This window comes from Kryptolebias marmoratus, linkage group LG2 (assembly GCF_001649575.2).
Source record: "Kryptolebias marmoratus isolate JLee-2015 linkage group LG2, ASM164957v2, whole genome shotgun sequence".
Classification (NCBI taxonomy): domain Eukaryota; kingdom Metazoa; phylum Chordata; class Actinopteri; order Cyprinodontiformes; family Rivulidae; genus Kryptolebias; species Kryptolebias marmoratus.
In genome coordinates this window covers 23,855,430-23,866,659 of record NC_051431.1, presented here as the reverse complement: position 1 = coordinate 23,866,659, position 11,230 = coordinate 23,855,430, and the positions used below count along the sequence as shown (strand labels likewise).

General features: G+C 41.3%; 2 protein-coding genes across 2 annotated transcripts; both read right to left on the bottom strand.

The window, feature by feature from the left end:
- Positions 1-602: 602 nt before the first annotated feature.
- LOC108244423 (T-box transcription factor TBX1) lies at positions 603-3,555 on the bottom strand. Its single transcript, XM_017430616.3, has 8 exons — positions 3,549-3,555; positions 3,268-3,439; positions 3,055-3,156; positions 2,752-2,923; positions 2,408-2,563; positions 1,861-1,928; positions 1,006-1,115; positions 603-769 (listed from the first exon to the last, which is right to left on the bottom strand). Exons 1-8 carry the CDS (start codon positions 3,553-3,555, stop codon positions 603-605), a joined length of 954 nt encoding a protein of 317 aa, XP_017286105.1.
- Positions 3,556-6,951: 3,396 nt separating this feature from the next.
- Positions 6,952-8,433, bottom strand: apoa1b (apolipoprotein A-Ib). The gene is made up of 3 exons (XM_017430660.3): positions 8,316-8,433; positions 8,083-8,227; positions 6,952-7,948 (listed from the first exon to the last, which is right to left on the bottom strand). Exons 1-3 carry the CDS (start codon positions 8,356-8,358, stop codon positions 7,336-7,338), a joined length of 801 nt encoding a protein of 266 aa, XP_017286149.1. The 5' UTR covers positions 8,359-8,433; the 3' UTR covers positions 6,952-7,335.
- Between the last annotated feature and the right edge of the window lie 2,797 nt (positions 8,434-11,230).

Below are 11,230 nucleotides of genomic sequence, written 5' to 3'. Positions count from 1 at the left end.
AGAAACACTGGATTCTGGGAATTGAAGTTCTGACTTCACAGACCATTGTGATTCTCACGTAAAAAACGTGCAAAGCTAGGTAAAAAAAATACAGTGCCCTTTTTTTTTTACAACTATTGATATGAATAAAATTAGAGGCTGACACGTTTGGTAGATTTTTATAGATTTTAATTCAGTAATAATAATTATAATAATAATACACCAATGTTATAGCTATATATTAGCCAACAATTTGACTTTACCACTTTTCCTAATAGTTATTATACTTGGACATTTTTTGGACATATTTATGTAATTTAACTGCAGTTTTTGTTATATTTTTACCTTTGTGACTTGTTTTTAAGGAACATTGAGGTGTTATGAGTAGTGAATGCCACTACTCATGTGTTACATTTACCATTTTGTCATCACCATTATGGTTTGTATAGACTGTTGCATAATTTATTGTATCACTAAAACCTGATTCTGTGATGGAGACCACAAACATAATCACATTGTAAAGCTGCACAACATCCAAAGAGAAAACAAGCAGTGCATCTGAAGCTATTTAAAATGCTGTGACTTTTTTTCCCCCTCTGCTTGCTCTGTGGCAGGTCGACTCTTTAATGAGATGATCCGGCACAGTCCCAGTAAGAGGGGAAATGGAGGAAGGAGGCTGGTGTTATCAAACTGCTCTCATCTTTCCTCTCCACGGCGAGTCCTGCAGAGTCTTTCCCGTGGTGAAACAGCTCACACTCCTCCTCCAGCACAGGAACTGAACTTTTCTGTCCTGTGGATGCAGAGAAAAGTGTGGAGAATGCCTGATCTTGTTAGGCAACATTTAGGGCAACAACGTTCTCATCCTCTGTGTGTTAAACAACAATTTTGAGCCCACTGCTGACTGAAATGCTCAGATTTAGAGCATTAAATCACAACACAGAGTAAAAGTACAGATGGACAAACCAGAAGCAAACTTTCAAATTCCGTTTTTCACATAAAAATGTGTCTATATTGCAAAGTACTCACTGAGAGATGTCTTTGAGCTGCAGCTTCCCTGCTCCTTGGGTTTGGTGGAGAGACCCTCAGCTCTGCCCTCTGGTGGACAGCACACTACAAGGGGGCTTGTGTTACCCTCCCTACACGCACAAATGCAAGCACAAGCAGGCTGTTTGTGGCGACAGAAGTCTACATGCCTGCCCGCTCACAATGTAACTGAGTGTATTTTTCTCATCATCGACAACACAATCACATCTCTGACCTGGCCAGCACTGAGCCAAGTATAAACCCCCTTTTTTTGCATGCAAAGATCAAAGATTAGCTATCGTCAGAACTGCTGCGTTATTGCCATTTACAAGCTGATAACTAAAAAAAACAAAAAAACATTCTGATCATGTCGTGATTCTTTTTCCAGTTCCAGAAGAAATTACAGCCCTTGAAGGAATGCATATCCCCCATCGCCTTTTTATGCCATAATTTTATACTAAAATCATCTTATAAGACGAGACAGCTGTTTCGATCAAACCTTGTAAATAACTTTATGCAAGATTTTCTCAGACTATGTGTTGGATATGACTTTCAGCTACTACCACACCAAATTTTAGCTCAGTATCTGTGAAAGTGATGTTCTAGTCAATATTAGGTTTTCTAAGGCAGCTTAGCTGTGGGGGCCATCTTGAATCAGGCTCCAAAAGGTAATCAGTTGTAGACGTACATCCAATGGTTATTGTCTGAGAGTTTCATTAGAATCTGTCCAGTGGTTGATGAGATATTTTAGTATTGGTGAACACACATACACAGACACAGGCAAAACATTGTCACCCTTTCACCTTTGGCAGCGACTGATAAAAAGTATAACTGTGTTCTTGAACGGCTGACACTGACCATCCCTGCGGGTCTGTAGTCCTGAAGCCTTTAGCAAATGGGTTGCTTGCAATTTTCAGCTGAGTGATCTGAAAGAAAGGCAAGAAAGATGTGACAGATTTAAGATAAATGTTGCTTTTTAATCCTGTTCTTGTTACTTCACACACAGTGAAGGAGTACCAAACCAGATTACTGATGAGACTAAATGTTATTTTTAGTTTGAAGCCCGCTAAGGTTCTGTTTCCTTACCCGAGGTTCAGGTTCCTACCCTGTGGTTCTGTCTCCTACCCTAAGGGTCTGTTTCCTACCCCAAGGTTCTGTCTCCTACCCAATGGTTCTGTTTCCTTACCCAAGGTTCACTTTCCTACCTAGTGGTTCTGTTTCCTACCCTGAGGTTCTGTTTTCTACCCTGAGGTTCTGTTTCCTACCCCGTGGTTCTGTTTCCTACACCAAGGTTCTGTCTCCTACCCCATGGTTCTGTTTCCTTACCCAAGGTTCACTTTCCTACCTAGTGGTTCTGTTTCCTACCCTGAGGTTCTGTTTCCTACCCCGTGGTTCTGTTTCCTACCCTGTGGTTCTGATAGGCGGTGACAGCCATGAACCGTGTCTCGGGGAAGGAGAAGGAGCAGAAGTTCTTGTAGGCATTCAGATGGCTGTTAGGCGCTGGGTCTACATACACCACATGGAAGCGCGGCTGATAGCGATGCATAGAGTTCAGGATCATCTGTAAAAAAACAGAAGGGAAGAGCGGAAACACAGCAAGCCAACAAATCATGTGTTACAAAAAAAGATGGAATCAAAGCTCTAGCAGTCCTCAAAGGAATGCATATCACCCCAGAGTTTCAAACTAAGGCACTTTATATAGCTAATGTTGCTTTCTTTAATTCATAAGAATGACAGAAGTTTTCTTACATGTCCGTTGTCATCCAGCAGATTGTTGGTGAGCTTGAGAGTGTCAAACGACACAGTCTGCTTCATCCACTGGGCACCAGGAGCTGGTGAGTCTGGGTGGAAATGCATCCTGCTGGGGGCTGCCACATCTGCCCGCCCTGCCACCAACCAGGAGGAGCTGTGGAACGCATATCTGAAGTGCACGTTTGAAAGAAAGAAAGAAAAAAAAAACCCAGATTAGGCTTGCAGAAGGTCGACGAGCCCAGATCTGCTTTACTTTGTAGGTTGGCAATCAGAATCTGTGTCTTCCACATCACGCCTGACCTGTATCGTTTGTCGTCCACAGGGATAAAGTCCATAAGCAGAACGTATTCGGCAGCAGGATCCATCCCAGAGATTCTCACCTGAAATGTCGGAAACATCCTTCTGCAGTTTGTGAATATGGAAAAAAAAAGAACAGAATATAGTGGGAAACACAAAAGAAAGAGCACAAAGAGATATTTCAGGAGTTTGAGCAGGTCTGAGGCTTTTCGTCACCTCCCGGATTTCGTAACGATCATCTCTGTGCCCAGCTGGTCAAACTGCTGCCAAAGTGCCTGCATCTCCAGCTGAACTCTGACCCCGCTGACTTGAGGGGCCTTGATGCTCAACAATGACCCCCCATCGGTGCAGCATTGTAATAATTCACAGCTCTGAGACAGCTCAAGACCTGGGAGGAGGAGAGAATGTCATTTTTACATTATACATGTTTTCTTAATCATAAATGCATGATTACACAATCTACAGTCCTCAGATGGTTGTGAATATAAAACACTTACCATTCATGCTTTGATATCTACAAGACTGATGAATGAATGAAGTTGTTTTTTCTTCCAATATTTCTGCTCACTCCTTTTGGTTCTTCCACTTCAGACCATAAACAGGAGCTGCTGTCAACACATTAAGACCAACCAAAACCAAACCCAGATGTCAGCTTCGTACGTGGAACTGAGGGTCAGTATCTATTTTTCTCATTCCAGTGGACGATGTACATCTGAATCATCAGAGTGGCTCTTTGTGGCTGAGAACCAGGCTGGTTTTATACGCCATGATATCCTCACAGGGGACCTCCAGTTCTGCCTCATCCATTACAATACTCATAGTGCCATTGACACGCACTAATCAGGGCTATACACACTGTCGCATGCATGCGGCTCCAAGAAGGCAGTAATGTGTGTGCACAATGGTTTTGGAGGATCACTGCTTTATTGCTCATTGTGTTTTGTAGCCTGAAGCTTTGAGCAGATTCACATTTTGCACAATAATAACACCCTGACCAGTTTGGTGTTACAGGGTGTGAACAGATAAAGACAGCAGCAAACCGATTTATTATTCATAAGAGCAGATTTTCAACACCATACTAATTGGAGAGTCGCTTACTCATTAAGTCTGAACGTGGTCTAAAGCTCTAGTTCCGTTCAAAGGCAAGATTCGGGTATCTTTTTCATTCACACTGTGCCAGAGTTGAAAGGAGAAAAGTTGTCCTTCATTCCAATTTTTTTGTTGTTGTTGTTGAAACTTAGCACAAAAATTAATAAAAACTATTAAAATAGAATTTTCTACAAAAATGCAGAAAAAAAGTAAGTAAGTGAAAGTCAAAAGTCACAAAAGCCCAATTAAAAGTAGCAAAACGCTGCCTAAAAGCTAAAAAGGCTAAATGCTAGCTAAAAGCCAAATGCATCAAAAGGTTAGCTAAAAGTAGCAGAATGGTAGCTTAAAAGCTAAAAGTAGCATAAGAAGACAAAACAGAACAAGTATGCAGAAACAGATTTCAAAGAAAACAATCTTTTTAAAGGAGTTAACGGGAAAATATTTGCAAATAAAATTAAATATTTTGAAAAGCAGAAAAGTCACAACCCCAACCAAACGTCTGAGCTGAACATTTTGATATACGAATGACTAAAATAGCACAAAGTATGCAGAAGTAGTTAGAATGTAAAACAGCTATAGAAAAAAAAACACAGGAAAACCGTAGTGAATGCTGAGTCCACGTTCACACAAAGAGTATATGTGATAATGATAATTCAAAGTTTTCTGTTTGTAGCTTTGAGAGGCTTTTGGGTTTTAATAGTGTGTGTGTGTGTGTGTGTGTGTGTGTGTGTGTGTGTGTGTTTAGCCCCATGTGGTTCTGTGATGGGACGGTGTTGAAGGGTTCCAGCCTGAGGGATCTAAATTGGAAAAGACTTTTCCCTAATGTAACACAAGAAGACTCTAGTTTGTCAATAGGCCAGTTCACTAACTGATCAGCTCATTAATCATAGCTTTCATGACCACAGACAGGAAACGCTCACATGCAACTGAATGCCAGTCTCAAGTAAAACTGATTGTTTTAATTAATAAGGTTCTTTTTTGATGCACATTTTTGATTAACAATGACCTCTAAAAATCCCTTTGCCTGTCTGGTGTTACTTTTAAGATGTAGTTCTGAGCTCTTGAAGTGGGGTTCTGTGGAAATGTTATGAATAGCTAGCATGTTACCTATTGTAGCTCTTTTTAGAGGTGCTTCAAAACAGTATCTTGCTGGGCAGTGACTGTTGAAAACTGCCTGCCAACTCAAAATTGCAAAAACAAAACAAAACAAGCAAATTTTCGGTTGCAGCCTCACTGAATTCTGAGAGTTTTGCAATCAAACAACTAATGAGCTGTATGGTCATGTTTTGAGTGGTCCTGTATTTTCAAAATAAAGGTCTACTTTCCTGTGCAGACATTGTAAATTTGTATTCTGTGCATGCACATTATTTTGTTATGTTTGATCACATCAAACTAAAAGAATGGCTTGGGATCCCCCAGGAGAGCTGGAGATTGTTGCTGGGGACAGGAATGTCTACCTAGCGATACTGTTCACCAACTGAATAGTTGCCAACTGTTGCAGCCCAGCGAGATACTGGTTTTATTCATAGAGCAACTGGAGCAACCACATTCCCATTATTAAAAGTTGGGTTGTAAATTTCTGGTTTTGCCAACCCCCCCTCCTGGAAATCAGACAAACGTACATAATTTTTATCAATTCATATTTTCCAAACTAAATATTTAATACTGAAAATAAATCCTAAATTCTTTACACACTTTCATGCAACTCTGAGTAGGTTCAACCCAACCCAGTTTGTACTCCACTGTGGTCAGTGTTGGACATAAACGTGTTAACGTCAGTGACTAACTGAAAAAAAATATGTACCATTAACCCGTGTGAGCCAAATGAACCAGTTTGCCCCACTGACTCCAGTCAAATGATAAAATCGCTGAAAGGACTGAAATGAAATACAGCCAGCTGAGCTAGTTATGTCAGCTCTTCTCCCTCCTGTTAGCTCGCTAGGTCAAACACCTCTCGACAATCAACAATAAAGATGATTCGTAAACAAACGGAAAAGTTTTATAGACAATATATATATATATATATATATATATATATATATATATGTGTGTGTGTGTGTGTGTGTGTGTGTGTCACATCTGCCTTTAACTGACATTGACAAAATTATAAATGTTTATCTGATGAAGCAATCAAACTCAAGGCCTCTTAACTTTCTAGCGCTGCTAGCGCCTTACCAAGCTAAGCAGCTGCATAACATTGCAGGTGCTATTACAATATGAAACTATATAGTTTGTGTGCCGTGTACTCGCAATCTGCGGTTAGATCTGCGTTGCTTTCCCATTTGATAATATAGTCAGTCGCCCATGACTCTTTTTACCAGCTCTTTGACCAGACTGACAACCTAACAGCTTCAGGGCCAAGACCAAAGCAGATTACTGCCGTCTTAACAGCGTAGTAGTGCTACAGCTAGCTGTTGCTGTCGCTTGCGAACAACCACAAGAATCTATGAAAATAACCACAAAATGCGAAACTGACAGGAATGTAAAAATTTCTAAATTACCATTTGCACAACTATGGAATTTTTGAGATTGGAGATGTTTTAAGATGGCAGTAATCCAGTTTGGTTCTGGTCCAGACTAACCCTTATTCTGGTCAAATTTAACCAAACTAAGGCCATCCAATAAGCTTTATCTTCCATACATTTTTGTTTCCAGACTACATTATGCATTTTAAACATTAGAAAATACTGACATCATTCTTTCTCTCTCTCTCTCTCTCTCTCTCTCTCTATATATATATATATATATATATATATATATATTATCTAATTATCATTTAGATATAAAGACAAAAGGATTCCAGAGAGCACGGGCGTATAAACAGTCAGATGTTTATTGAGCTGTTTTTCATCAAAGCACAGTATCATAATTGCACAGAGATTCAACCATTTCTGGTAATTCACATACAAGTCATACACAAAATGTTAGCGGTGTGCATGTGAAGATTAAAGCACGTGTGCTGCTGGGTATGTATGTGCCTCTGTGTGCGTGCCTGCATGCGCTTGAGTGTGTGAGCATAAAGTAAGTCGTTTGCTTCGAAAAGAGAAAAGTCCTGCCATCTTGTTCATAAGTTAAGCACTAGCTTCATTTGTGAGGTGGTTTGTTTGAGAGGGAAGAAAAAAAAATGGAGGGAAAGTTGGAATGGATCTAGGACAGACAAGGAAGGTGAGGTTAGTCAAAAAGAGCAGAGAAGATTTAGTTTGAGCTGTTTTTGTTGAAGGTCTCAGTGATGAGCCCAACAATGGCTGTGAACTTTGTCTTGATTTCCTCAGCAAGAGGCTGTATCTTCCCCCTCAGCTGCTCAAGCTCCTCAGCATTGATGTTCTGTGCATTGTCGTAGGACTTCTTCAGATATTCCTTGTATTCTTCGACGAAAGGGGCGGCCATCTCCTTCAGGCTCTCCAGGCGCTGAGTGAGCTTGGTGCGCACTGCCTCAACAATGGGAACCAGGGCCTCCTTGGTCTCCTCCACGTTGGTTGCTATCTTCTGACGCAGCTCTGCCATAATGGGCTCCATCTTGGTTTTCAGAGCTTCCATCTCTTCGTTGTGCTTGGCTTGGTACTCTTTGAGGACGGGCTCCATGTGGGTGCGGTACTCCTCCAGGTGTTTGTTAACAACCTCCCTCAGCTTGGCACGCATGGGCTCAAGCTCAGTTTTCAAAGCCTCGATGTCGCTCACGATGGAGGCACGGACCTCGGCAGTGGCATCAGAGATGGAACTCACAACGCTGTCGGTCATGGGGGACACTTGGCTCTGCAGTTGCTTGAGCTGAGTGTGCATATCATTTAGACGCTGAGCCACAGTGCCCCTGGGAAAGAGCACAGGTGGAAGGGCATGCAAGTTTAGCTTAATAACCCATCACAACCCAACAAAATGTTTCAATGACTCAGTTGCATGAATTTAAGAAAATAGGACAAAGTTTCATGAATGAGATAGGCTTACTTCATGCTCTCATACTCAGTGCCATCGAGCTGGTCCAGAGCTTTGATGGCACTCTCCCTTGCCTGAGTCAGGTAGACATCAACAGCAGACCGTATCTGATCCAGCTGGGATGGGGCATCAGCCTGAAGGGAAGCGGCCTGAGAGCCTGGGGTGAGGGAGAAAAACAAGAACTGTTTAACAGTGCAAAAAGTTTGTAAATGACATGTAAAAGAGTGGCTTTTTTTTTAACTCACCGACAGCCAGGAGAAGGGCAAGAGCGAGAGCCACAAATTTCATGGTGGTGGTCTAGAGGAAAAAGACATTCTTTGGTTTAGGAAGTTTCAGTAAAACAGCTAGAAATACATATGAAAATGACCAAAACGGAAAAATAGGAACACGTTATTTAGGTTTTCAATCCTAATCCTAAGAAGATTTAAAAGACTTAAACGTAAGAATGTTTTACAACATACTTATCCCTGAATTGGCCTAAATGACCTGGCACTTAACATATGGCTGTCTCCTGAAAGACCCTACAATCTGAGTAGATTAGTACAGCAGATTAGGAAAATAGGATCTGAACTGTTTCATAATCTTGTTTCAGGAACAGATTTAGCGAGTCTGCTGTACGAGCTGGGAGGCTACCTCAGCCCAGAGACATTCAAGACAATAGAGATATCACATCTTAAATTTAGGTTTAAGGTCTACTCAAGCTAAACAACTTTTCCTTGAAGTTACGTTTTATCAAAGAAGTTTGTAAATTTACAAAACGGAAAAAAAAAGACACTACAACTTGTCTTTTTTATGCATCCGTTCACAACTTCAGATCTTACGGAAATTCAGCCCGGCAGATTAAAACATTTCTTTAAACAGTTGTCCAACACCTATTTTTCCAACGTTCCCGACCTAAAAGCCCGAGTTCCAGTTTCTGCTTCAGAGGTGTCTTACCTGGTGGAGTTGGTGACGAGACTGAGCAACTTCGTCAAGAGCAGACTTTTTATAGCTCCCGGCTGAGGGATGAGTCTGCGTGGGGAGGGGTGGTGGTGGTGGGGGCGAGAAGTGCAGCACTATGTGTCTCCGTGGAGGTGGACCTCACCCCCGAGTCGTCTCTCTCTCGGCAGAGGGGGTGGACTGGGTTGAGGTTCAACGGTCACCTGCTGCGAAGAGATCAGTCATCGCACACAGCAACACACGCCAACAGACCTGACCACGAATGCACAATTGCATACATTGTTAGGGTCAGTCAGAAATGTGCTTTAAACTGGACTGAAACCATTCATTCAGTCCTCCAACTGGATGTTTATTAGGAGAGATTTCCCTTTTAAATTCCAGATAGAGGAAATTTATTTTGTAGTCAAGTTGTTGGGGGGAAAAAACACTATATGGTGACTGTGGTGTGGAGTAAAAGTCAAAATGGTTTGGGAAATTCAAAGGAAAGTGTAAACATTCTGAACTAAACAAAGATGAAATCTAATGAGCAGCAGAGATCCTAGAAACCTGGCAAGTTTCTAGGAAGGGAAGGACTGTCTTGAGGAAGAGAAAATGGAGAATGTGACTTGCAAATAAAAAGTACTAAATACTCTTTCCACATTATCTCTGTTAAGGTAACTTGAAAAATGTAGCTTTACCGGAAAGCCCCCGCTGAAATCTTTCTTTTTAATCCTTTCAAAATGCTGCCAAGAAAAACAAGCAAGTGTAAACAGAACAGGTGGGCTTGATGCAATCAACTCTCTGAAATGCAATAACATTCAATCAGAAGAACCTGATTTCTGGACGCTGAGCACAACAACGAGGCATGATGGGATTTTGCATTACCACACAAAGTAATGCAGAAATCTAGAAAGTATGAAAACAAAATTATCTCCCTTTGGGATAATGAAATTAGTCACCAGCGCGCGCGTGTGTGTGTGTGTGTGTGTGTGGGGGGGTGATTTATAGGTCAAAGAGTTGTGTGTTCTGAACTGTTGTTTGTTGTCCGTATCACCAGTGGACTTTGTTACCTTGGCTTCATGTGATCTGAAGAATCAGATGGATTACCTTATATAATATTAAGCCTCCGTGCTCACAAAATCTTCTGTTAAACAAGTACTAGCTACATTAACAAGACCAGCTACGCAGACTCCTCAACTTTTCTGTTGAGGTTTGGAAAGTGTAAGATTTTCTTTTTGTAAATAGCTGTGGTGTAAGCGCCGGTGTGTCTGCGGGATTCAGTCAAACAAGCATCTGCATGTCCTTTAGTGTCCCCCCTCTACAGTTCGGACTGCTGGGCGAAAGCTGCACTGTGACAGCAGGGTTACCAAGTACAAGATTAATCATTGTAACCTTTCTTGCACAATGCCTGGCCCGAATGATCAATGCATGTGCGTCTGAAGAGTGTTACTCTCAAGCCCTTATCCTGCCAGTTTGTTCGATTGCAACATGTATCGAGCGCCCCTTATGCAATAACGGGGCACATTAGGGTTTTGGTTAGAGGAGAAAAAGACTAAAAAAAATACATCCCCATTAAAAACAACAGCTGTAACAAAAGTCTCCTGCAAGGGGAGGAATGATCTCCCACAGCTCCAAACACACAGTCCAACGCAATGAAAATACAAAAGGAAAAAAGTGAACAGGAATGGAGCTAACTAAGCTAACACCAATATGTGGATCCTGTATGTAAAATGGGTGACAAGTTAATTCATTGTGCTGCCTTAAGCTGGTTCAAATTAAGCTTTTAATAACTGGTTCAACCAAAGCTTCTCTATTAAACTTTTTGAATTGGAACGTGTGCTTATTGTCCACAAATCAACATACAGTCTCAAATTAGAAACACACCACAATGGAAAGAAAATTTCTAAAGAAAGTTTGAAGGGTGTAAATGCAGCTACTGCCTAAAATTTCAACATGCATCAAATTTAAAAGCCCAGTAGGAATTTGAGGGTTTCTTTTGTAGCAGTCGAAGCTGAAAAAAAGTCTACACTTTGATGAAGAAACTCAAAACGAAGCGTAAAGAGAACCAAGATAAAAGAAAATGTTAAATCTGCTGCCAGTGGCTCATTGGGGTTACCATGGTAACCACACACCAGTGTTTTTCACTCCCTGACAACACTTTATGAAACAGGCAAGTGTAAGTCGTACCGAAAAAAATCCTAAGCTGTCAAGTGCCAGAAACGTCTGGTCGTTATGCTTCTCA

What these genes read in the sequence shown, in the direction of transcription:
- LOC108244423 (XM_017430616.3), bottom strand. An exon ending in ATCGTTACGAAATCCGGGAG is followed by an intron (nt 3,157 to 3,267) that starts GTGACGAAAAGC and finishes CACAAACTGCAG; the next exon opens with AAGGATGTTTCCGACATTTC. An exon ending in CAGCTCAAAGACATCTCTCA is followed by an intron (nt 770 to 1,005) that starts GTGAGTACTTTG and finishes CTGCATCCACAG; the next exon opens with GACAGAAAAGTTCAGTTCCT.
- apoa1b (XM_017430660.3), bottom strand. Translation starts at nt 8,358, where the DNA reads ATGAAATTTGTGGCTCTCGCTCTTGCCCTTCTCCTGGCTGTCG. An exon ending in TGCCCTTCTCCTGGCTGTCG is followed by an intron (nt 8,228 to 8,315) that starts GTGAGTTAAAAA and finishes CCCTCACCCCAG; the next exon opens with GCTCTCAGGCCGCTTCCCTT. An exon ending in ACTGAGTATGAGAGCATGAA is followed by an intron (nt 7,949 to 8,082) that starts GTAAGCCTATCT and finishes GCTCTTTCCCAG; the next exon opens with GGGCACTGTGGCTCAGCGTC.